The sequence below is a fragment of the Catharus ustulatus genome, chromosome 6, assembly GCF_009819885.2.
Source record: "Catharus ustulatus isolate bCatUst1 chromosome 6, bCatUst1.pri.v2, whole genome shotgun sequence".
Taxonomy (NCBI): Eukaryota; Metazoa; Chordata; class Aves; order Passeriformes; family Turdidae; genus Catharus; species Catharus ustulatus.
The window spans coordinates 3,908,007-3,933,681 of NC_046226.1; the positions used below are offsets into that span (position 1 = coordinate 3,908,007).

Consider the following 25,675-nt stretch of genomic DNA (forward strand, 5'->3'; position numbering starts at 1 on the left):
CCCTTGTATTTGTAGGAAGTTTTTGCCAGTTTTTTTCTGGCTGAGTTGGACACAGGGTTTTGAAAAGGGGGAAGATGCTGCATTAAATTAAGCAGTTCACATCTCTTTGGTTTGCTGTTCTGGGTATCGTATTAACTTTTGGATTAATGTATTATATATTTTTACATATCTATTATATTTTAAATATACATATATTTGTATTCCCTGCCCACTAAACCTTCCAGGCAACAAAAACTGTGAGTGTATATAGAACCCAGAGCCAACTCTTCTCCCACAAAAAGGAGAATTAGGTGTGTTGGATAATGAAATCATCCAAATTATTCCATCATTTTGAAATCATCAGGATGTTTTGGAAGTGGCACTTGACCTTCTTGATGGCACTGGGGTGTGTGTCCTGGAGCTCTTGTGGGGAGGTCCCTGAGGAGGATCAGTGACCTTCATGGCCATCCCAGAGGGAGCTGATGATGCCCCCTTTAAACTGGTCCATGCTGGGAGCTGTTGTGTGCTCCCCTGAGGAGTGAGGAAATGCTCCATGTCCCTGGGGCACACGGGTTTGCCAGAGCAGGATTCATCCATCCCTGAACAGTCTGACCCCTTTTTTTGTGCACATGACTTGGGGAAGGTGGAGGGATGAGAGAGGAGCCAGTGCCCGCTCAACCAGAGTGGGAAATGAAGAAATTTGGGGAAGGAGGAATCTCCTTGTGGGGCGTGTTTGGGTTTTTCCAGATTACAGATTATCGTAGATTATCTCTGTTGTAGCACAGCAGGAATGTCTGGGGCGTTTGGAGAGCAGCTGTGCTTGGTGAGAAGTTACAAAGTTTTAGGAGGGAGAGGAGAAAGGAATGTACTCAGGTACTAATTTGCTTTTAGAAAATCTACCGTGACCTCTGGCTAATTGATCACATATCTGTTTTTATTTTTTTTTTCCCACTTGTCCCCAGAATAAACCGGCGCTGAGTTCAGTCTGTTTGAAGACGCTGCCAAATCTGTTCATTTGCATTTGGCTCTAAAGTAGGCGCACGAGGCTGCAGTAACTCTGCTTCATTTTGAAAAGGGAGGGGGGGAGAAGAAAAAGCAGGGCAAAAAAACTCTTTTTTTTTTTTTTCCCTTTTTCTCTTTTTTTTTTTTTTTTTTTTAAAGACTGAAGAGTCTTTTCTGACAGCTAGTCAGAGTTAGAATTAGTTCAAGGAAATGTTAATAATGCACTGCCTGGCTTAATCCCTTTGATATCACCAGGTATCCTCCTGTTCATGGGTTAATTGCTTTAAAAGCGGAGGCAATATTCTGAGCGGTGGGCCGCTTCACCTTTTCACAGCTGTTACCATTGAGTGACAACTAAATCCCATGTGTAAGATGAGGAAGAGCTCAATCTCCAATTGGGAGAAAATTTATGTAAACTGCAATCCCTTCAGAATGTGCGGAAGTCACAGACTTTCTTGATTTACTCTGCTTTTCCCAGAAAGCTCCATTGTTCCCTTCCCTAAGTCCCATCAACCCTTTGTAGCAGAATATCACAGCGGCGGCAGATAGCTTGAAATATATAAATGCTATCATAGCTCTGATTAATAGCGGCGCTTATGAGTCAAGTCTGATAACGGAGCAGCTCTCCACTCAATTTCAGATACCGCTAATGGAATCTGTCTCCTGCAATTGTAATGTGAGAAGGGCTAATTTGCCATGGAGCTTGGAGCTGTCACCAGCCGGGGATTGGGGGGTCAGATGGGAGCTGCCAGGTTTTTGCCCTGCAGCTTGTATCTCTGGCTTTGAATAGCGCAGCCCCCTGCCTGCCAGGGAGCTGATAGGCCGCCGGGGGGTTTATGCCACTCGTACAATAGCGAAGGGCTGCATGGGCTGACTTGGTAATTGTGAAGCCAGCTCATTTTTATTTTATTTTATATTTTATTCTATTTTTTTTTCCTCCCCCTCAACTCCTTCCTTTCCACCCCCCCACCCTTTTCTTTTTTTTTCTTTTTTTTTTTCTTTTTTTTTTTTTCTGCGGCTGCATAATTTCTAATAAGGGGTTTTAAGAAATGTCAGATTAGGAAAAGTTTCTGCAATTACCCAAAAAAAAAAAAAAAGCCAACTTATAAAACATTTAAATAGCTCAAGTCGGCTCCTACTGCGGGTTGGGGTTTTTTGGCTGCTGGAAGCAGGCGCTGGTTATTACAGGAGCCTGGGATAAAGGTGTATCTATTTTCCAAGGATTGTGAATCAAATAATGGGTTGAACTAATACACCCTTTGCACTTGCAAAGACACCAGGAGAGAAGTTCTCATTTGTAATGGCTGGAAGCACAGTCTGTACAACTCAAGTGTGAGTATGGGGTGATATTTCCTAAAGCAGCACAGCCCTGTGTGCATTTTATAGATCTGCCATGAGCTGTTCCACTCGTTGAGCTGCTCTGGAATAGCTTGGCATGGAGGTGTTGAATTTAAATACCAAACTTTCTTGGCAAGGGGCTGCTGCAGGCAGGCAGGCTCTGCTCCAGAGGTGATGGACATCCTGGAGCATGCAAGGTGTGAGGTTGGGATATCTCATTCCTCACTCCCCTGATGAGTTGTCAGGGGGGCTCTTCCCATCCCAAGGTGCACCCACAGAGGTCCTTGCTGCCATGCCAGAGCAGTTTGATCCTCCCAGCAAGAGGATCCAAGGTGACTTGGCCCCAGGACACAAGGGATGGGGTGCAAGATGCTGGTGACCTTCACAGGTCCACATTTCCAAAGGGAAGGGCAGACAATACCCTTCAGAGGTGGTGTCCTGATGGACACCTGCAGTGCAGGAGGATGTGTGGGAGAGGGTGGAAGGACCAGCTCCTCTTTGCCAAAATCCTCACTGGCTCAGCACTCCTGAACCACCCTGGACCATCCCCTCTCCAAACTGTGACATTTCCATAAAATAACTGCAAGAAAGGAAAGTCAGGAGGAGGTGGCAGTGCCTGGCTGGGTGTGAGGGAATGGCATTCCAGGTGTGTGCTGGGAGGTGAGGGTGCTGCCTGCTCCCCCCCATCCCAGAAATCAGGGCTCTGTGGGGATGCTGGAGCTGGGGGATGCTGAAGTCCTGTGTGACACCAAGGACAGCAGTTGGCTGTGACCAGACTGGTTTGGTTTTATTTTATGGTGGCTCTGCCTCTCTCCCCTTCACTCCTTGTGACCATGGGACTCAACCAGGAGAGATGAGCCAAGCCCTGCTCTCCTTCCTCCTCCTCCTGCTGCGGGCAGGGCTTAAGTGGCTATTGAGCTCCAGGTCCTTGAGGAAGAATAAAATCTGGTTTGCTATTCCCTGTAGTACCTGAGCTGGCTCTTCAGCGCTGAGAGCAAGAGAAACCGCCTTTTGTCATGGAGTGTTTGTGGCTGAGAGGCAGGCAAACCCACAGGGAGTGGGGTTTTTGGGGATAATTATTGTTACTTAAGCCCTAAACTCGTGTTTGGATTTTAATTTTTAAACAATTCTTCTATTCCAGCGCCGATGCTCGCGCACGCTTAAAATTTATCAGTGGGAAGCTTGGTTGTTGAGTCTTCTGTGTCCTTTTCTGTTTAGCCTGTATGAAAAAAAAATAGTGTTTTTTAAATTGATTGATTAACAAGTAAAACCTCTTAAATTCAAAATGTTAACTCTTTAGTGCACTGCCTTGAAATAAAATACATTCAAGGGATGGATCTTTGCTACTGCCAAGCCACGGAATTGCACAGACAGAAGTTGCTGGTGGTTTACCTGTGAGTCTGTGGAAGTGAACAGGGAACCACTGACATCAGGGTCATCATCTCCACGTGCAGGGAGAGACAGAAATTTAAAAAAATAAATCTATTATTTAGTCAGTTATTGGAGATTTTTAAAATCAGGCAAGTTTTTTCTTATTCCACTGCCTAAAAAAAATAATTAAAAAAAAGATGCAAGGCTAAGATCTCCTGCCTGTAAAGTTTTGGAGTGAAGAGAAGGCAGAAATAATCAGCTTATTTCACTAGGTACAGATAGGTGTTGCCAGTGTTAAATACATCAGCTTCAAATATAAACCATTCCAATTATCTTACCTCTCTTAATGAATCCGGTGCGCTGAAAATTGCATTTAACGAAAACATTTTAATTAAATTCCAATTCCCGTCCATGTATAGCTTTATGCCGATCATTTAATGCATTTTGGGGAATTATTAAATATAGAATGTCTGCCATTATTCTCAAAATAAAAAGTAAAAATGCTGGTGGAGTTTTTTTGTTAAATGCATATGACTTGTTACCTTGGCTAAAGGAAAATTTTACCCTTTTTTTAGAGGAAAGGCTAAATTTTAAATTGCAAACTTGTACATTTTAATGATTGCCGACAAATGAGAATTTAAAAACTATAATTGCAGAAAAAATAACAGGTTAAAATATTGAATTTCAGTTTTCCAAAATGTTCCTGCAAACTGTTAATAAAACCTGCAGTTAAAATAGTCCTGTTTAAGGCAAATTCCTACTGGCTGCATCCTTGGAGCTGAGACCCAGCAGCACATTCTTTCACTTGCCTGCTTGAAAAGGAAAACAAAATCATAATTTTGGGGTTTTTTTTGGTTTTTTTGGTCTTTTCCTTTTATGTTTAGGGATGCCATGGGAAAATATTCATCACAAAGGACTGTGTGACCTCTCCTTTGCTGACTCCTTCTGTCCCTTCTGAGTGCATTTTTAGGTGATCAAGACTTTCCCACTTTCGCCATGGCTTCAACTATTTATTTTTTTTTTTCTAAGTCCTGAGTGCTGGGGCTGTTATTTCCCATACTGAGCCCAAAGACTGGGGAAACAAACTGGATTTGGGGGAGCTGCTCTCTATCCTCCCTGCTCCCCAGAATCATTGGGGCAAAGCTCTCCCAAGATTGCTTTTCCATGAGGATTCAGCTTTGTCTTTGCCATGTTTTGTAGCCCCTGAGCTCTATTAGAAAAATGTGTTTAAAGACAGAAGCACGAGTAGAAGTTGAGGGAGGATAATTCTATGCTGCTTTCTGATGTGTTGTCAAAAGGAAAGACAGTGTTAAGCAGCTGGAGGATATTTCCAGGAAAACATCTCAGATGTTTCCTTTTCCATGGCACACCTGGCACTCCAGGCAGTGTGGGTGGCAGGGTGTGGGGCTTCAGGGTGGCTGAGCCTTCTTGTCCAGCAAGGACTTGTCACTGCAGGAAATATCTGCATTGTCATTGCCAGGCCTGGTGGTTGATTTTGGTGAGACAAGTGACTATGTGCCATTAAAAACTTCTTCATTTCCACACAAATGGCCTCTTTGTCTTGTTTCCTCTGTCTCCACATTTTCACTGGGCTGCTGAGCTCTTGCTGGAGTTATGGGAGGTCTCCTTTAGCTCTTGTGTTTCCCTTCTTCCACAAAATACTCAACCACAGGAATTCTCTCTGTGCCTGTAATTAAGGCAGCCATTCTGGCTCCCTAAGGCCTTGCTTCCTTATCTAACATCTCACCAACATCTTCAGCTGTAGATTGCCCTGCCCTCCTTTGCAAAAATGTTTGTGCTTTTTAGAGAATCACAGAATCTCAGATTGGTTTGGGTTGGAAAGGACTTTAAAACTCATCCCATTCCAACCCCCTGCCATGGGCAGGGACACTTTCCACTATCACAGGTTGCTGCAAGCCCTGTCCAACCTGGCATGAAAAACTTCCAGGGATGGGGAAAAAAAAAATTGTGGCTTTAAGTTTCTTGACCTCAGTTTCAAAGCTCTGCCCCATCCCTTTGCTTTTTCAATTTTTCCCATCTCTATTTTACTCTCATTTTTGTCCTTTTCTGGGGAGTTCTTTCATCTCCCTTTTGCATCACTGAACATCCATCAGTGTCTTTTCCACCTTGAGGTTATTCTTTGCTCCAAAGTGGCTGAGCTGTCCATGCCTGAGGCTTTTTCACAGAATCACTGGGTTGGAAGAGACCTCTGAGATCATCCAGTCCAACCCATGCCCTAACACCTCAACTAAACCCTGGCACCAAGTGCCACATCCAGACTTATTTAAAAATACATCCAGGGATGGTGACTCCAGCACCTCCCCAGGCAAAGCATTCCAATACTTCATTATTCCTTCTGTGACATTTTTGTCACCTCCTTGGACAGTGTGAGTGTTTCAGGTCATCTTGGCTTTGAGGCAGGAGAGTTGTGACACAGTCACTCTGTGCTGGAGAATTCCAAGAGGCTGCAGAGGCAGAGGAGCATGGAGACCCTCATGCTGATCAAAATGAGCTGTAAAATCACATTACCCCAGGGCAGGGTTGATTTAATTTGCCCCAAAATCATGCTGACAATGGCATGGAATTCATTTCTACTTGTCCTGCTGGTGCTGCTTTGCACTGTGGATTGTTGCATGCCTTCTGCCAGGTGCTCTTCATCCTCCTCTGGACATACCTGCTCTGATTGCTTCCACTGAATCAGCAAACTCTCAAATCCATCATTGCTAGTAACAGAACCTGCAGAAAAACCCTTGGTCTCCAGCTTGTGCTTCCCAAAGTTGTTTTCTTGATGTTCTTCAAGAATGCAACACGTTCCTGTTTGGATTTTGGCATCTGTTCTCCTTAGAGGAGCTCAGTGCTCCATCAGGGAATGGGCTGTCCTCCTCACAAAGGCAGGAGCTCAGCAGCTTGGCTTTTCCATGAATTTCCTGGGAAAGCTGTTCAGCCTGGAGGAGATTCCATGGAGACCTTAGAGCCCCATCCAAAACCTAAAAGAGCTCCAAGAGAGATGAGGATTTGGACAAGGGCATGGAGTGACAGGACACAGGGAATGGCTTCCCACTGCCAGAGGATGGGGGTGGATGGGATATTGGAAGGAATTGGTGGTGAAGGAGGGTGGTGAAGCCCTGGTACAGAGTGCCCAGAGAAGCTGTGGCTGCCCCTGGATCCCTGGAAGTGTCCAAGGCCAGGTTGGATGGGGCTTGGAGCAACCTGGGATAGTGGAAGATGTCTCTGCAGGGTGTTGGAACTGGATGTTCCTTAAGGTCCCTTCCAACCCAAGCCTTTCTCTGATTCTATAATCTTTAAGCTTGACTTCCTTGGACTTTGGGACTTGGAGCACCCTGGGATGGTGGAAAGTGGAAAGTGTCCCTGCCCATGATGATCCTCAAGTTCCCTTCCAAGCTAAACCCTTCTGTGATTGTTTAGATGATGGTGTGCACAGCCAGGTCTGTGGGCTGTGCTGGGTTTGAGCTCCTGACCCTGCTCCTCTCACTGAGCAGAGGTGTCCTGTGTCCCACAGAGCTGGGATAAGTCTTTAAGCTTTGGGATGAGTGGCTTTTCCTTAAGCCTTCTTTCATAAATTTCATTTCACAGGTTTGAGACTTTTCATCAAGGGGACAGGATTTCTTTCATCTCATTTGAACTCTCATGATATGTTTGAGACTTCCCTGGGAAAGACAAGGAGAGCTGGTGAATGATTGGGACATTTGCCTAAAATGCTGCTTTTCTGAAGAAGATTTTTGGAAAAGTTGTTTCATCTTTTTTTACCTTATTTCCCTGCAAGAATGTAAAAGGAATTTATGAAGTTGTTTCTTTATAACTTAGTGTTTGAACTGTTTGAATGGTTTAGTAAAAAAGGAACATTATGAAGTGGATTTGTGTATTGGGGATCTGTTGATTTTTAATTACACATGGCCCTGCTGTCCTTTCCTGGTATTTTTCTTCAGGTTTTTTCCCAGTTCTGTTATTTTTTAAGACTTCTTCCCACAGTTGATGTTGAACTCTCTGTGTCACCTTGAGCTTGGCCTGGAACACCTCAGAATTGTTTCCTTTTTTCCCCAATGTTAACTCCATACTTCTCTCCCTTTGGTGACATCCTGCAGGTGCAGATCTCAAAATACTTCTCAAAGGAGATAAAAATAATTAGTCCTGTTTTCCAGATACCTTCAGACACTCTGCGAAACCAGAGAGGAGCCCTTGTGGAGAGGGCTCTATCAAGAACTTCCTCATCTCATGTGGAAATCACATGTGTAGCTCAATGAAGAGGTTGGGTAGCTTATAATTATTTTGGTTTAGACCTGCTAGAATTGTTAGGGTTAAATGGAACTGTGTGTGTCTGGGGTGGAATTAGAAAAATATCCAATTTGTGGTGGAGACCAGCTGAGTCTTACAGTGGAATGGTGAATTTCTAAAGTGTGGTTTTCACCACAGCTATTTGTGATTTTGGATAAAGCTAAATTGAGCAGGCTGTGGTGCCCTACACTGCATCTTTTCAGGGTGACTTCCTAGAGGGAAAGAGCTTCCAGACAGGCAGAGCCAGAGCTGCTCCAGTGAGGCTGGCTGGGAAGAGCCACTGTGGTGGAATTTTTCTGAATTCCCCCTGGTGGGCTCCCTGTGCTGGCTGCAGCTCTGTGGGGAATGTGAGCCATGATCCCACTGGGAGTCACAGAAATGGCCACAATCCCATCTGGGAGTCACAGAGATGGCCATGATCCCATCTGGGAGTCACAGAGATGGCCATGATCCCACCTGGGAGTCACAGAGATGGCCATGATCCCACCTGGGAGTCACAGAGATGGCCATGATCCCACCTGGGAGTCACAGAGATGGCCATGATCCCATCTGGGAGTCACAGAGATGGCCATGATCCCACTGGGAGTCACAGAGATGGCCATGATCCCATCTGGGAGTCACAGAGATAGCCTTGATCCCATCTGGGAGTCACAGAGATGGCCATGATCCCACCTGGGAGTCACAGAGATGGCCACAATCCCATCTGGGAGTCACAGAGATGGCCATGATCCCATCTGGGAGTCACAGAGATGGCCACAATCCCATCTGGGAGTCACAGAGATGGCCATGATCCCATCTGGGAGTCACAGAAATGGCCATGATCCCATCTGGGAGTCACAGAGATGGCCATGATCCCACCTGGGAGTCACAGAGATGGCCAGCTTTGGGCTCATGGCCAGCTTTGGGCTCCCAGCCATCCCAGCTGTGGGTGCTTTCCCCTCTCCCTTCTTGCTGGAGCTGGCACCCATTTTCCCCCTCCTGACCTCTCCCTGCTGGAACTGTGGGTGCTGCAGCCCCCACCCACCCCCAGGACACCAAACACCCCCCAGGAAAGCCCTGCCCATCCTGAATAGCTCTAATCCACTCTTAATTCAGCTCCTGGATGAATTAAGGCTGCACCCTCGCTGGCATCTCCTCCAGAGCATCCCATTAAAGCCTTGACTCCCTTCACTCATCAGGATTCCTGAACCAAATTCAATCCTGGAAGTTTTCATGGCGAGAAGAAGCAGATTCTTTGGTGTTGGGTGGCTGGCAAGCAGGCTCTGCTCTTCCCAATCCTTAGCAGAGAAATTATTAGGGAGATCTTAACCATATAATGTTTTGGCAGGGTGCTGGGTGGCACTCACTGCTGCTGCTACAGTATGTTTAAGAAAAAAAATAAAAAAAAGAAGGACAATAAAATAGGCTCTTTTTTTTGTTGGAAAAGAAGATTTCATGTTATCTGTGTTTGCAGGCTTTCTGGCTCATATGCTGGAGGAATCCTTGCTGCGGGGGTGTTTTCATTTTCTCGTCTAACATGGCAGTGGTCCATCACAGCAGAGGTTTTCAGCTTAAACAATCTGTTTGTGGGGCTGCTGATGGCTCTCACTGCTCATTTTGAGGAGGCATCCACTGCACAAGAGAGATCAAAGGTAAAACATCTCAAGCAAAGTGAATAGTTCTTTATTTTTTTTAATAATTGATTATTACCTGTTTGTTCAATTTCCCGTTCATTGATTGCTGATTTTGTTTTGTTTAAATAAAAAAGCCAAATTTTGGGTCTTGCTTTAGTGCTGGGTGAGGTCCATCCCTGACCTACCTGGATGTTCAAAAGTGGCAAAAATTGAAAAAACCCTGCCCACTTTGCTTAAGGATTGAGCTGGGACCTGTTGGATGGATTTGGGTTTGATTTATTTAATACCCACAGGGTGGAAGGAGAAAAAATAAAATCATTTCAATCTGAACATTTTAGTTCACCCTGCATCAAAGACACAAACTAGGCTGTGGGTGTTCAAGGTTTTGTTTTAAGAACTGGCAATTTTCTTCGAGGTAAATGGATATATTTTACAGAAAACTTCATCTAATCAAAATCCAGGTTTCAACTCAAAAACGGGAACAAGCAAATTTTCAGTCAGTTTTTCTTTTGAAATTAAATGTGCCCCTAAAATAATGGCATTGTTAAACACACAGACTTTAAATTTCATGCTATATTTTCTACTTTATAAACAGACTAGGCAGCCAAATGATATTTTTGCTCAGCAGTCTTGTTCTTTCTACTTTTGTTTGCCCGAACATCTGATCTCTTTTCCTCCGACAGACTTGCCTGCTGTGACTCCTGTAAATTGTGTGAATAAAGGGATTTTTGTCAGGCTAGGCTAGAATTTCAGGAGTCTGCACTGGTAGTTTACTCAGCTTTGTGAGTTCTCAAATAACATGTTTTATCAATGGCTGCAGAGACCTTGTTTCACCATTGGATCTATTTTTTAATTATTATTATTTCCTAATGAGCAGTGTCCCAAGATCCCCACAACTTGAACTCCACAGACGTGGAGCTGGGCATTTTCCAACCTTCTCCCATGTTTCACATGCCTGGTTTCCAATGGGATTTTCAAAATTAGATTTTCAGAAGCAGTTAAGGAGCTTGTTCCAATGGTTTTTGGAGTGTCTGGCATCCCACGCCTGGGAGAAGCCAGGCTGCCAACAGCAAGCTTGCAATGCTTTCCATAAATCAGGTGGTCATACAGACATCATATTGGAGCTCATTAATGTAGTTTAAAAATTACTGAGGTGCTCCTGAGCCCTGCCAGGCAGCTCTCATAGAGGTTTTTTTGAGCTTACAGCACGGTGTTTGCATGGCAAGGCAGTGTCCAGCATGGAATCCTGAGCAGTTAATTAAAAATTACAAGGTGATCCCATCTCTACACCAAGACAAGTGTTTGCATCTCACCCACCACCACCCTCACCAGTGGCTGAAACAAGCAGGGGAGGTTTAGGTTGGATATCAGGAAAAGGTTTTTTTTCCCCCAGAGGGTGATTTGGCACTGGAACAGGCTTGAGCTTTTAGATAATGAGTGGTATCACCTTTAATTCCCTTGGCTTAGGAAGTTTGTGCAGGCCTGACTTCAGCCCTCTGTGCCTAATGAAGAGGAAAAAATCATTCCTCTTACAAAAAAATTAGATTTCTGTAGATAATGGCTTTATTTTAGGACATTTCTGAAAAATCATTGAGTGAACTGCTGGGCAGCCTCCCCTGTGCAGCTGGGTTCAGGAATTGGACTCATCTCATTGTGATGTGAGGATCTCTGTGTGCTGTTCAGCTGGACACTTCTGAAAGAATGTTTTCTGTTAAACACTTGGAATCTCTCTGTAACTAATAAAAATGTCCCATGAACGGTGTTACAACTGAGCAGTGCTCACTGGTGTATTTGCCTTCCTCCTGTAAGGATGCTGTGCTGAATCTTTGGATGTTTTTGCAAATGTGTAAATAGTAATTGTGAATTATTTTTTTCCTCTCTCAGATCTCTAAATTGGGTGCCTTCTGCTGTGGGCTCAGTCTGTGCAATCAGCACACCATTGTGCTTTATGTTGCTTGTGTTGTGCCCTGGGTTCTCTCACGGCTTTTCAGGAAGAGGGTATGTATTTACTGACCCACACCTCTGTTTTCCTAAGGCTGGGATTAACTCTTCTCTCCCAGAACTTGTGCCACTTCTAAGTTGATGTATATGATTAATGATAACCCACTGAAGTCACACTGACACCACAGCCACTGATCTCAAGGGGGTCTGATTTAAAGAGGGTCTACAAGAAAGCTTTTGACAAGGGCATGGAGTGATAGGATGAGGGGACTGGCTTTAAACTGACAGAGGGCAGGGTTAGATTGAGATATTGGAAGGAATTGTTCCCTGTGAGGGTGTGAGGCCCTGGCACAGATTGCCCAGAGAAACTGTGGCTACCCCATCCCTGGAAGGGTCCAAGGCCAGGTTGGACAGGGCTTGGAGCAACCTGGGATAGTGGAAAGTGTCCCTGTCCATGGCAGGGGATGGAACAAGGTGATCTCTAAGTTCCCTTCCAACCCAAACCATTCTGGGATTCTGTGCTCACAGTTTAGGGCCTTTACTCATACTGGTGATCTGTGACCCTCCTGTGTCCCCTGGCTCTGCCCCAGCTGCTTGCAAATACCCTGTGAGCTAAAATAATACTTGGAGCTAAAAACTCAGACTTTCCCATGGCATCAGCTCACCTGGAGATGAGTTTGTGTGTGTTGGCTCCCTGGTGGTAACCAGCAAAAGCTACATCCACCCTGTGTGGTTCTCAGTAGTGGCACAGGGCATAACTAAGCCTGGTGAAGCACATGAGCTGCAAGAAATGTGATGCAACTTGATCCAAAATCTCTCCAGCATCCCCAGCAACCCCCTTTTCTGGCCATATATTTCCATTAATACAGTCAAGAATCACTTCTGCAATATATTTATGTTCTTTAAACGGTTTTGTAATTTGTTTTTTTGAGCAGGAGGTCCAGAGAGACCTCTGTGATTTCCAGCAAGGGCAATGCTGTGCCAATATAATAATCCTGGGAAACACTTTGGACAGCCCAGTAGTGCCTGCTGCAGGAAACCACTAAATAAGATGGGTAATGGATGGAAAACTGCCTTTTTAAAAGTAGAAACAAGCCACCATTCTTCTGAAGGGGCTCTGACCACCACTGGTATCAAGCTCCTTTCTCTGCTCCACAGATCATCACTCCCAGTAACCCCAAATGCTGGGGAAGAGCTTTGATTGACAGGGCAGTGGCTAACGACAAAGCAAGCGTGCAATATTCCAGGGTGGGATTTTCCAAAGCACTTAAAGGAGTTAGGCACAGAGGGCCCTTTGAAAGTCTTGTCTCCCTGACCCCTTAGGCAGTCTCGAAAATCCCACCCCAAAAGTTGGCCTATCCAATTTAGCCAGCGTAATCACGATCAAGGAAATGGCAAAACTGACTCCTGATGATGGTGATGATGTGTGCAGTTGTACTAGAGCAGCATTTATGTGGGTTATTTTTTTTTTTTAATTTTTTTTTTTTTGCCAGATGGAAAACCAGCCAACTCTTAATCGCTGCAAAGTGGGTTATCTCAGCCTTGCAGTGCTTCAGCCATCTATGCATGTCATGCCATGATTTAAATGTGAAAGATGCAATGAGTATGATACTCATGAGTCCTAGCTAATATTATTTGCTTCACTTAAATTTCACCCTGCCATGCAAAGGAGATCAGTTTGATGCAGTTTCCTGGTAATCCACAAAATCGTAAGGTTTAACATAGCATTTTGTAGGGACTTACTATAAATTGAGAGATCAGCTCTGTGTAAATATATTTGATGTTTTTTCTTTATCTGTTCTTGAAGTTCCAGCGTGATTAAACTAAAATAAACATTGTTATGCAATATGACATATTTTGGTGCAGGAATTGTCCCTAGGCCATTTGCTGAAGTTGGGTTTATGCTTCTTGGCTGGTTTGCTGCCTTATCTTTATCTGCCGGCTTCGTCCTACCTCAATCGAGCCCGCTGGACATGGGGAGACCAGACGACTTTTCAAGGCTTTTTGACCCACTTTCTGAGGGAAGAATATGGGACATTCAATCTGGTAAACAAGGGTTGTTTCCTGAATTACTTCCTTTGCACTTATGCAACAGCAGAAATGTTCTGTTTGTGACGATTAAGGGCTCGCGGGGAAGGAAATTGAAAATGTTTCATTTTTAAAGTATTCGTTTCTGATTTTGACCTCCTGACCTCTCAGGTTTTCTGGGAATGGCTCACATGGCTGGGAAAGCAAAGAGATAATTCTCATTGCTTTATGGGGTGAGCCATATTATTTCCTGGGAGCTCTATGGGTGTCTTTTATAAAGCATGCCAGAGTGGGGAGGTGACATCAATTTTGTGGTGTTTTTAAGATGAATATTATCTTATTTTTCTATTTTTGACCAGGCATTTAAAGAGGTCACAAGTAGTTTTTGTTTAAAAGCTATTCCTCTTTAATTTACTAATGTTGAATTTAGGTGAATGGTTGGTTTGAAGGTTCTGAATTATTCCTCTTAAGTTACTAATGTTGAATTCAAATGAATGGTTGGTTTGAGGGTTCTCAGGTACCTCTGATCTGATTTGTTGAGGTCTCTGCTCTTGCCAAGAGAGGGAAGAATCTGTGGTTGCTTTCAGAGAGTGAGGTTTGCATCTGGCTCCCCCAGCCCTGACTTGGATGTTGGGCTCTGGCCACCCAAGGAAATCACCAGCCCAGTCTGTCCTGCTTCACAGATTTCAGGGCAGAGGGCTGGGAAATCACATCACTGGGAGGAAAACAATAAAAAGGTGTGGTCTACGTGTTCTGTCACTCCTTGGGGTCCTGGAACCCCACAGCCTCAGAAATCAGCCCTCACATGCAGTGTGACACAGCATCACTGTCACTGTGCCATTCCACCCTTCTCAGGGAGCTGTGTGGTTGTAGGATATGTGTCAAAAGAAATGATAATTCCTGCTGCTGCTACTAAATCTGTCCAAAAACTCCTGCAGAGATCAGGTCCACCCTCTGAAGGACTTGTGAGACTTCCCCTGTTGTCCTGTTCCTGACAATCAGCCTCCACTGGGCAGAGCAATACCAAGGCATGCAAATCCCTTAACTCCTCTCTCCATCAAATGTGATGAATTCAAGTTGATGTTCAGGAGGCTTAGGGATGGACTGCATGTAATCCTACACCACAAATCACATTTAGGATGAACTTGTCTGAAGCAGGAGCAATAAATACAGCAAAATCCAAGCGTTTGGTCCCGGTGCCAGTTGGGATAATGCCAGAGCACTGCTGGATGGACAGACAGCTTTTACATCCCATAGCTCTTTTTTAAGGGCAGGCAGGGTGGAAAGAAAAGCCAAGAAAATATTTTTGGAGAGGGTTCTACCTGTAAGGCATGGATCAGAAATGTCATCTCTGTGATGGATGTGTCCAGGGCCATCAGCTGCCAGCAAGGTGGGGCTGCAGGAGCTGTGAGCTGGCTCTCCATCCTCTAACAATTATTTTTTACTCAAATCCTGAATGCAATTAGCTGTTCCATTTTTATTGAGATTAAATATTCCTTCCAGACTTCTTAAACCCATTTACCTTATCTTTTATCTGGTAGCCACCACTTTTCTAACAAGCAGCAATGAAGGTAATTCCTCACCTCCACACAGCAGGTTTTTTTCCCAGACATGTGCTATGGATTGCAGGTCTCTGCAATAAAAATTCTCATTATCTCATGAAGACTTTGTACAGCTCTGCCTCTGTCAGGGCAGAGGAGACAGGGGCAAGTCTGGTAAGAAAGGAGGAGCTGAGCTTGTCCCAGGCTGTGGAGAGATGTCCCAGAAAATAATTGCACCATGAAGATATAGGGCACAGCCTGAAGTTGTGGCAGGAGAGGTTTAGATTGCATATTAGGAAAAAAAAACAAAACAGGAAGAATAGTCAGGAATTGGAATAGTCTGCCCAGGGCAGTGGTGGAATTTCCATCCCTGGAGGGACTTAAAGGATGTGACACTTGGGGACATGGGTTGGTGGTGGGCTGGGCAGTGCTGGGGGAATGAATCTCAGAGGGCTTTTCCAACCCAAATGGTTCCATGACACTGCCGAGGTCATGGTTAAACCATGAGCTCTAATCACAGGATAATGTGTTGTCAGCACCTTGAAATAATGCTTATCTAGGAGATAAATCCTTCAGTGGCATCACATAAACCAGGAATGTGGGAGAGTATCTTGCAGTGAAGGTTTGAGTAGGGTTTTCTTGCAAACAGAAAATGAGAAGACTTTCCTTGCCCCAGTGATACCCAATCAGTGTGTGGCTTCCTCATGGGTTTCCTTTGTTTTAATTTTAGGCCAAATCCGAGACAGGATCCAGTATGGGAGAGATGCTGCTGTGAGTAACACCTTGGCTGTGCCTTGCACTGGAGAATAACCTGCTGCTGCTGCTGTCCTTTGAGCCAAAGTGGCTCCTGTCCTTCCTTTCCTCATCCTGTCCAGAGCTGGGACATCATTCCTACTCTCTGTCTTCCCCACTGAAGGAAAAACACTGGATCCTCCTCCCCAGTGATTTTCCCTTCAAAAATCCTGCCCTATCAACCCACTCTTGTCCCCTTTTCTGGTAGACCTAATCCCAGCAGAATGGGAATTTCTTCTGTTGTGCATATTCCCTGTTTCTCCTTTAATTGAGTGCAAGGGGTGATTTGGGGGTGACACATCCATGCTTTAATTTCTCCTCAGTTCCCAGCTGGTGCAGATGAAGTCAGAGCTCTCCCTTCCCGTCCTTGCCCTGGCACTCATGGCCTGTGTGAGCACAGCACTGCCGTAAGTTGAACAATATTTCTTTCAATGTCCATTTTTTGTCCATTTTTTGCCCATTTTTCTTACTGCCTGCATGGGCAGCTCGTTTTGCCTTCTCCTTGCTGCTGCAGAAATTGCAGCAGTTGGCTGTGGTCATCTATGATTAAGAGCAAAATATCCCTTACTCCTGGTTAACCCCGTGGCTTGGTAGATGGCAAATTTAAAACTCCTGAAATCCTGATGGTTTTGTGCCTTAAAACATTCAAAGAAGTTTCATAAAGGGCAAAGGTAAAGAAAGACTCACCAGCTCCTTGTGTTAAATGCATTTATGTATGCAAGGAGTTCAAGCACATAGAATTTTTGCTTTGTTTTTCATCATGTCTCAGGAGTGATGTGTTTATTTAATAGGAAAAAGCAGCAGAAATCACCTGTGATCTGGCTGTTCACTGGAATGCTCTGCCTTTATTCCCTTTTCTTCGCTTGGAGAGCCAATTTGGATGTTACAAAGCCTCTGTTTCTAGGCGTGGTAAGCTGCACTCCCAAAGTTGCTCTGACATGTTGATTTTGGAGAGAAACATTCAAAACCCTAAACCCACCTGACCAGGAGCAGGCAGTTGGTGCCAAAATACAGCTCCAAGGAGCAGCCTGGTCTAGTGGAAGGTGTGAGGTGGGGGTGTGTGGGTGTATCTCAGGAGTTCAAGATGACCACCTGGTGTGTTTGAAAGTCTCTGTTACCCAGCCCGAGTACCAGAGAAAGAGTTTGGAGTCTCCTTCTGTAGTTTCCAGAGGTTGTTTATTTTATCTTATCTAAGAAGTTCTGTCCCTGACCAGCTGAGGTCCGTTCAGCAGGTCAGTCCAAGGCACACTGCCCACCTTCAGGGCTGTATTATCTTTTTATACTACAAACTATGTGAACATTATTTACAGTTATCTTCCAATGCCTATCACTTATTCTGTACAGTCTAGTTTTACTCTAAACCAATCTAAAAGTGCCAGCATCACCCAGAAGATGGATGCCAAGAAGAAGGAGAAAGAAGGACAGAACATGCCCAAATTTCTCCATCTTGACCCCAAAGCCCTAATTTAAAAAGTCTTTAAAATTTACTTTTTTACCTTGTGATAAAACTAACTTATACTCTACTTATTTTTGTGACTTGTAACTCTCATGCAAATGTGGTAATTTCCCCCAGGGGTTAAATCAAAGGCACAGGGGTCTTGGGCTCTGTGCCAAGGCTTCTGAGCCCCCTGCCAGGGTCTCAAGCCATCCAAGGCAGCCAGAGGGATGTCCTGGGTTCCCACAGGGGAGGAATGGGGGGATCTTTATGGACCCCAGCCCCAGTGTGGGATTGTCTCTCCTAGGTGGAGCGGTTCTGGCTGCAGAGCAGCGCTGTGGTGGCTGTGCTGGCAGGGCTGGGGCTGCCCACGCTGGCCAGCCTTGGGAGGAGCACTGTGTTGGAGGGCACCTGGCTGCTGCCATGCCTGGAGTGGATTCCTGCTCTTGCCCTGGTTGCTTCTCAGCTCTGGGCAAATTACAGGTGAGAAGTTCCCTTGGTGCTGCCTTGCAGGGTGAGTTGGGTGGGAGTGGGGTTTCTGTCCTTGGCTGGGAGTGGGAAAAGCATTTTTTACACCCCACCTAAACTTGCATGGTCACAGCCTGCAGGACTCTTTGGTGTCATCTCCCTCTGCATCACCAGCTCCAGGCAGTAAATGGAGATGTCACAGAGGTCAAGGGAAAAAAAACCAACTCTCTATATACATAAACTTCTAAATAAAATCTTGTAAATCTGTGCTTTTTCTCCTAAGGAGCTTTGCAGAATTCATGTGGCCTGAACTTCTCTTGCTTTCCTTCAGGCTACCTTGTGCCCTGAAGTTTTTTCTGACTTTTTCCCCATTTTTGAAGAGTTAAGTCTGTAGTTTGGGGTTTCCCTATCCCATAACCACAAGCAGTTGCTTGGATAGGAATCAGTGTCCTGGTAGGCATGCTCTGGTACAGGCTGACCAAGGAAGTGCAGATTTCATCCTCAGGAATCCTTTTTTTGGCACATCTTTTCCAAAGGCTTGTCCATAGGTGAGCCAGTCACAGCTCCTGTCCTCAAGTGTCATCTGAATCCATAACTGGAGCATGCACATAACTTTAATGAAAATAATCCAATTTACTTCTGTCTGATACTACAAAAAACTTGGCTTTTTAAATCTTAATGGAAACATTTAAGGATGAGGAGAATTTCAAAATACTCTACAGAACCATCAACTGTATTGGCACAACTAATAAATTTTTAGATTTAGCCCAAGAAGAAATCAGAATTAAGGTGAAGTGGGTGTGTATTTTGGCAAAACTGTAGTGGGTGATGCTTTCTAAGGGCCTGTGCTTTAAATGCTTTTTTTCTGTATCTCATTTTCTCTGGAAATGGAGATATTAAGTTGTTGTAGTGATTAAGTTGTTGACACTCTCCATCCCTGGAAGTTCAAGGCCAGGTTGGATGGGGTTGGAGCAGCCTGGGATAGTGGAAGATTTCCCTGCTCATGGAGGGGGGTGGAATGAATTGTTCTTTAAAGTCCCTTCCAACCATTCTGTGACTCTGTTTTCAGCCTGACCAGGCTGGATTTTCCCTGTGGGTGCCCATTGCATAAAATTGAAAATTCTGCATAACCATGCAAGTACCTGCTTCTAAGATTCTGTTTCTCATCTGTTCTCTTCAGCACTTGTGATCAGAGCAACAACTACGTTGTTGATAAGTTTGCAAGGAATTTGCTGTCCTCCATGCCAACAGGAGCAGTGATCCTGCTCAGGGGAGACTTGCCTGGGAATGCTCTTCGTTACCTTCATTATTGTGAGGGGATGAGGCCGGATATCACCTTAGTGGACCAGGAGGTATTTCAGAAAGTGCTCTTAGAAAGGCAGATTTAAACATGGGCAGCAAAAGTTCAGGTGTTCTTTGATATCTTTGAGGGGGTCTGTCTGTTCAATAAAGCTCATGATGTGGAAATAAATAATTTTTAAAAATTAAATAATTGATCATTGGTAGCCCTGGATGGAGTGTGATGTACACATTCCTTTTTCACTAAGAATGGAAAGGAAAAAAAAAGTTTACAGGATGGGTCACCCACACTTCCACTGCCACATCATCCTCACACCTGGCTTTGCAACAAGAGTCTGTGACTTGTTGGCAAACCCCAAACCCAATTCCTGGTGTTTAACCAAACCAAATCCCTGTTGTGTGTCTTACCAGCAGTGGCTGGTAAGATTGGTGACCCAATCTGACCATGGTGACCCAATCTCACCATGGTGTCCCAATCTGACCATGGTGACCCAATCTGACCATGGTGTCCCAATCTGACCATGGTGACCCAATCTGACCATGGTGACCCAGCCTGGTGCTGTCTGACCATGGTGTCCCAGTCTGACCATGGTGACCCAGTGTGACCATGGTGACCCAGCCTGGTGCTGTGGTCTCACATCACTGCTGACACCGTTTGTGACTTCCCTGAGGAAAATGGTCGTTACTCTTGCAGAAACCATTTTTTCTGGATGTAAATCTTCTGATTCCTGTTTTAATTGTGATAATATCTGATGTTGTAGATGATGACTTACCAATGGTATTTACCCAAGCTGGCAAAGCATTTACCTGGTGTTCATTTTCCTGGGAATCGGTGGAATCCTGTGGAAGGAGCATTACCCGACGGGACACTCGCCTTTAATCTCCATCGTTTCCTCAAAGTAAATAAACAGTAAGCATTTCTTTCATATGTAACAGCTTTCCTAAAATCTCTGACCTTTTTTTTGCCTCTTGAAATTGTTTATGGAACAGCTTGGTACTGCATCCAAAAGACCAATTTTCTCCACTGACTTCCTCCCCGGTGGTGAGATTATTTTTGCAATTAAAGCAAAATATCTCTGCAGAAGTAACTCCATCCGGATATAATATTGCCTGTTGTTTTGAGGCTGGTTTGGTTTTTAGGAAGGAGGGGAAAAAAGGTGATCTGCAGAGTGTTTACTGATGATTTGTTGTTGTTTTTGTTGATACAATTCATCACAGAGAATAGGAACGTTCCTGTGTACTCAGAACGACGATGGTTGGAGAGCAAATTGCTGCTGCTTCTCCTTTGTGAACATTGTGGCCAACTGATTAGCATAGAATGAATGTATTCCAGGAATAATCATCATATAAAAATAGCTTAGTAAGAGTGGGGAAAGGATTAGATACTCACACGAATAAGAATGGCATCTGCATTTAGACTGGCTGGGGTGAGCCCTGCGAGGGTGGGGAGGCACGGGAGCACAGCCAGGAGAAATGGGCTCCTCCTACAGCTTCTGGCCTGTTTGGGAGGTCCAGGAGAGGGGACAGGATGTGCCAGCTGTGCTGGCTGCTCAAGATGGACAATACCAGATGGGGAATCACAGTAATTTCATGATTATAAGCCGCACCATTTTGACTAAAATTTTGGTCCGAATCCTGAGTGCGGCTTATAATCAGGTGCGGCTTATATATGGACAAAGAATGAAAAGTTGCTGTTTTAGTTTGGAGGACAGGTGTCTGCTGAGAAAGGCAGGAGCCTCTCTTTGAAATGGAGAATGTAAACCCCCACCCTCCCAATTACTATAATTTTGAAATCAAGGGGCTTTCAGGCAAAAATATGGGAATTAGGAATAACAGTTCTTTTCTAGGGAAATTAAAATAGAAATACAGCACTACAAAGAAACAAACCCCAAACCCTGACACAGTCAGAGTACAGCCTGACACCCGTCAGGCAGGGTGTTGGCAGCAGTCCCATTCCATGGTGGCTGCATCCTCCTGCAGTGACAGATGTGGCTCAGTTGGAGCAGTGCTCCTGTACAAGGTGCAGTTTCCCTCCAGTGGTGATGTGGAGAAATCCGGTTTTCCTCTGGAGTCCAGTGGAGAAAGGGGCTCCCTTAGTGTCCCAAAACCTCTGTTTTTATCTTGGTAAGAAATGTTGGGCTCTTCCCCCTGGCTGGAGCAGCTCCCAATGGGATGCAGTAATTTTATCAGTGCCACAGTGGGACTCAATGGCCATGAGCAGAAAATGACTGGCTGGAGGAAGGATGGGCTGTGAAAAGATAAAGAACACTGCCCTGCCTGGTTTCAATGGATGCCCATTAGCAGAATATCTCCCATGGAGATAAGGATCACTGCCCCCAGCCTCAACAGCTGGTGATAGAATAGATACCTTTTATCACACTCTGTATTTATAACCCAAGACAATTGCTGACACCAGGATGTGTGGCTTATAATCAGGTGCACCTTATAATGGTGAAATTACTGTAATCTGTTTTCCAGACTGCCCCAAAATGTGCCCGTGCTGATGGGAGCTGTGCAGGATGGGTGTGTTTGCTGCACAATGTGGTGTGGTTTGGTTTGCTCAGGGACACAGGATGGCCCATGGTCTCTGAGGTGGCTTCACCATTGCTCTCTCTGTTGGTTTTTTTGGCAGTAAGGAAGTGTTTGTCTGCATAGGTCTTCATGAAGGGGACTCCACCTGGAGAAGGAGCCACTCGCTCTGGCCCTGGGGTACGTGTGAGAAGTTGGTTCCTTCTGGAGCTGTGTTTGACCCAGGAGAGTGGATTCATCTCACCAGGAATCTCTATAACTGGACTGAAGAATATGGCAGGTAGGAGGCAGAGGAGCTTCTGCTCCTTCCTGCCCATCATTTTCTGCCAGCAGGCATTGCCACCCTGCTGCAGTGTTAGAAGAATTTAAACAAGAGCCATAATCTCAATGTTTTGTGTTCTGGAGAGATGGCAGTGGAGGAATTCTTCCCTGTCAGGGTGGTGAGATGCTGGCACAACCCAGAGAGCTGTGGCTACCCCATCCCTGGAAGTGTTCCAGGCCAGGTTGGATGGGGCTTGGAGCACCCTAGGATAGTGGAAGGTGTCCCTGCTCATGGCAGGGAGCTGGAATTAGATGGTCTTTAAGGTCCCTTCCAGCCCAAAAAATTCGATGATCTGTGATTTTTAATAATGTGAAAAATAGCAAGGACATCTCTAGTCAAGTATGAGGTCCAATTCACACCTTAAAACCTGATCAGGATCTAAAATTATTGAAACATCCAGAGGTTTAAATGTCATAGGCTGAGCTGTGGTGGTAAAAAAACATCTCTGGCTTTGAGATCTGGGATGCTGTGCAACACCTGATATACCAGAGGCTCCTTCTGTGGAGAGAGAGGAACAAAGTTTGTGAATGACAGAGAATCAGCTGAATTCTCTGCTGTCAGAGCCACAGGCTTCATGACAGGTTTTCTTCTGCCTGGGAGGTCTGGTAGCTGCCTGGGTTGGAAAGGTTGTGGTGGGTGAAACCCAGCGGCGTGGATCTGACGGCTGAATTTTGTTTCCATTCCCGTTTAGTTTCAGCCCCTCTTCCTGGGAAGCTGTTGCCAACGAGGAGATGTGGCAAGCCAGGTAATTTTCCTTTGCTCTCTTCCAACAGCCAGTGGGCACTGCCAGCTCAGTGGTGTGGAAACACACAGCAAAGCAGGCAGCTTGATGGGCCGTGGCCTTATTGGGTGTGCACGTGCCAAGCTGTAGAAGGAAAAGGCTGGAAGGATGAGATGAAGCGTGCAAGGCCACCAGCAAAGCCTTCAGAAAAGTGGCTGTTTTGTTCACCAAAAGGTTCTGCTCAAAGTCTGTCAATAGTTGGGATGTAGGGTGAGGAAATGGATTGTGGAGAGAAATTTGTATCACTGATGGCTTTGCTGTCCCATGTGTGGGCATGTTGAAGCTGTGTCTGATAATCCAGTGAGCTGGTTGCATTAGGCAGTTTGCCACATGGAAGTTTTTCTTGTTTTCCTAGGATGAAAACAGCTTTCTTCATCTTTGACCTCGCAGAAACAGCCAGTGTGACTGCAGAGATGAAATCACAACTTTACACATTTGCATACACTGTAAGTGCTGGATTTGGGTTAGGAATGCTCCCTGCAGCTTCCATCTTCAATCATAATTTTTTCCCCCCCTTTTCTTTTAAATTTCTGGAATCCCTGGAAATAGGGTGTTTCCACACAGGCCCTGTAATCTGCATTCCCCTTGTTTATCCAAACTGGGAGCATAGCCGATTCAGAGAGATTTGTTCAGGGATTTTATCCATTCCTGCTTGCCCCCTCGGTCACAGAGGATGCCAAAAGCAAACCAGTCAACACCCTGCTTTTGCTATAATTATGTTGTCTGTGCTGGGCTCCAAACCCATGCCAAGAGATTGCTTGTCCTGAAGTCCCCTCTATGCACTTGTCCCCTCTGTCATTACACAGTCGTGTGTCTGAGCCAGCAAGTGTAAAATCCAACAGTCTTCTCGCTGCAAATTAATTCTGCTGCATTTCACACCAAAGAATAACACCCATAAGCTGGTGTAGGTATCTCTGGAAATGCTGGACTGCCTGAGATGCCAACAGATGCACGAAGTGATCAATGTGTGTCAGCAGAGAGGAGCTGTATTTCATATTCCAGCAGAGAATCAACAAATGGTTTCCTTAATTCTTGCCCATTTTGCTGTGATTTTTGCTGTTCTGCAAAGTTCCCAGGCACATGCCTGCTGTTGAGCTTATGAATATTCCCACTCAAGTCAACAGACTGCTTAAGTCCTGTGGAAGACATCCTGATCTCCTGAAATATTGAGTAAATGTCTTGCAGGCACGGCAGTTAAATCTCTTTTTTCCCCCAGCTTGGTGTAACACCTCTCTGGGGGAAGCACATAATGTGCTGTGGGGTTATCACCATCATCTGTAATGTTTCTAAACAAACAGCTGCTGTTGGAAGGGAAACGTTTCAGCCCCCCTTGGATTTCTGATTCATGCTGCTGAATGGCAAACACAGAGCAAATTACAGAAATACTCCAGCTCTGGACTTGGACATCTAAATAGCATCTGTTTCTTTCCAGGCAGTTTTGAAGCACTGTTAAAAGCTGTTGCTCCCACTTCATTCAATTAATTTGCTGCCCCCACCTTCTTTTTTTTTTTTTTTTTCATCCCTTTAACAGTCATACAAAGAAATTGTCAACTCCTATCCCCATCACCCAGTGAACTGGCACAAAAACTACGCCATAGCCTGCGAGAGGATGCTGCGCCTCGGCCGGGGGGACGTGGATCCCGAAACGCTGCTCGCCGAAACTGTGAAACATTTCCTGCTCTACACTGAGAAGGCAGAGGATGATCCCCAGCGCCAGGACATCCTGCAGGCTGTGCAGCACCTCAAGGAGGAGCTGCAGGGGTTGAGGAGAAGGAAAGCAGAGCTGAGGCGCAGAGCTGGGTAGCGCCTGGTCCTGCTGAAATGTTCGAGTCGGGACTCAAAATCTGAACTAGTCCTTGGCAGCATGAGAGTGGTTTTAAAAGGTGACACAAAAGTGTGACCCCCTCTGCAGGAGCACAGTGATGTTTGATTTCTGTTGCCAAATGAACTTTTTGGGGGGTAGGGGAGAAGCTCACCACTAAATAAAAAATCAGGTTTCAAAAAGGAGAGTTTTCTTTTACAAGAAAACTATGAGCTTGTACTGTGAATATTATTTTTTTTTAATGAATGCAGCATCCATTCTAGATGTAAAAATGTATTTAGCATTTTATTGTTTCCTTTGTTGCTGAGCCAAGAGGTTTCCTAAAGCCATTTTCATTAGCTGTGCTGCGTCTGTGTGTTTTTGTGGTGGGTTTCCAGCAGGACAGGCTGTGGGATGGCACCTTCCAGAAGCATTCACTGGTCATTCTGGGATGGCACCTTCCAGAAACATTCACTGGTCATTCTGGGATGGCACCTTCCAGAAGCATTCACTGGTCATTCTGGGATGGCACCTTCCAGAAGCATTCACTGTTTTGGATGTGCTCTGAGCCCTGCATGTGCCTGGGCCCAAGGGCACTGCAGAATCATAATCACAGAATCCCAGAATGGTTTGGGTTGGAAGTGACCTTAAGGATCATCTCATTCCACCTTCCACTATCCCAGGGTGCTCCAAGCCCTGTCCAGCCTGGCCTGGAACACTTCTAGGGATCCAGGGGCAGCCACAGCTTCTCTGGGCACCCTGTGCCAGGGCCTCACCACCCTGACAGGGAACAATTTCTTCCCAGTATCCCATCTAACCCTGTCCTCCTTCACTTTGAAGTTTTCCTTGTCCTGTCACTTCATGCCCATGTGGACAGTCCCTTTCCAGCTCCCTGTAACCCCTTTAGGTACTGGAAGGACAGGATGTCCTGCTGGAATGGAGTGGATTGGGACCAACCCATTTTTTCTTCCTGTCTTGCTTTGCAGGGGTGGCTGCTTTCATTCCCTTGGGATTTTCTGGTGGGATGGTCTTTATTGCTTAGAGTTCCAACTCATGTATTTTCCCTTGCAAAGGGACTCTGCTGGCAGCAGTGTGACATCTGCTCTGGGGTGGAGGGACCGTGGTCCTGAGACAAGAAGAGA

The 25,675-nt window shown here is 45.3% G+C and overlaps 1 protein-coding gene across 2 annotated transcripts in view; it reads left to right on the forward strand.

The window, feature by feature from the left end:
* Positions 1–24,892, forward strand: part of TMEM260 (transmembrane protein 260) — a 34,398-nt gene extending 9,506 nt beyond the window's left edge. Inside the window, exons 4-16 of one of the 2 annotated variants that reach the window (XM_033063758.1) lie at positions 9,437–9,614; positions 11,481–11,594; positions 13,404–13,583; positions 15,837–15,877; positions 16,222–16,305; positions 16,690–16,807; positions 17,641–17,816; positions 18,982–19,153; positions 19,862–20,010; positions 21,733–21,909; positions 22,643–22,696; positions 23,088–23,178; positions 24,264–24,892. In XM_033063758.1, the coding sequence (XP_032919649.1) occupies positions 9,437–9,614; positions 11,481–11,594; positions 13,404–13,583; positions 15,837–15,877; positions 16,222–16,305; positions 16,690–16,807; positions 17,641–17,816; positions 18,982–19,153; positions 19,862–20,010; positions 21,733–21,909; positions 22,643–22,696; positions 23,088–23,178; positions 24,264–24,536 (1,807 nt within the window). In that variant the 3' untranslated portion in view covers positions 24,537–24,892. Of the gene's footprint in view, positions 1–9,436; positions 9,615–11,480; positions 11,595–13,403; positions 13,584–15,836; positions 15,878–16,221; positions 16,306–16,689; positions 16,808–17,640; positions 17,817–18,981; positions 19,154–19,861; positions 20,011–21,732; positions 21,910–22,642; positions 22,697–23,087; positions 23,179–24,263 lie in introns of those variants that run through there. The other variant, XM_042779419.1, reaches the window with a different exon arrangement.
* The last annotated feature ends 783 nt before the right edge of the window (positions 24,893–25,675 follow it).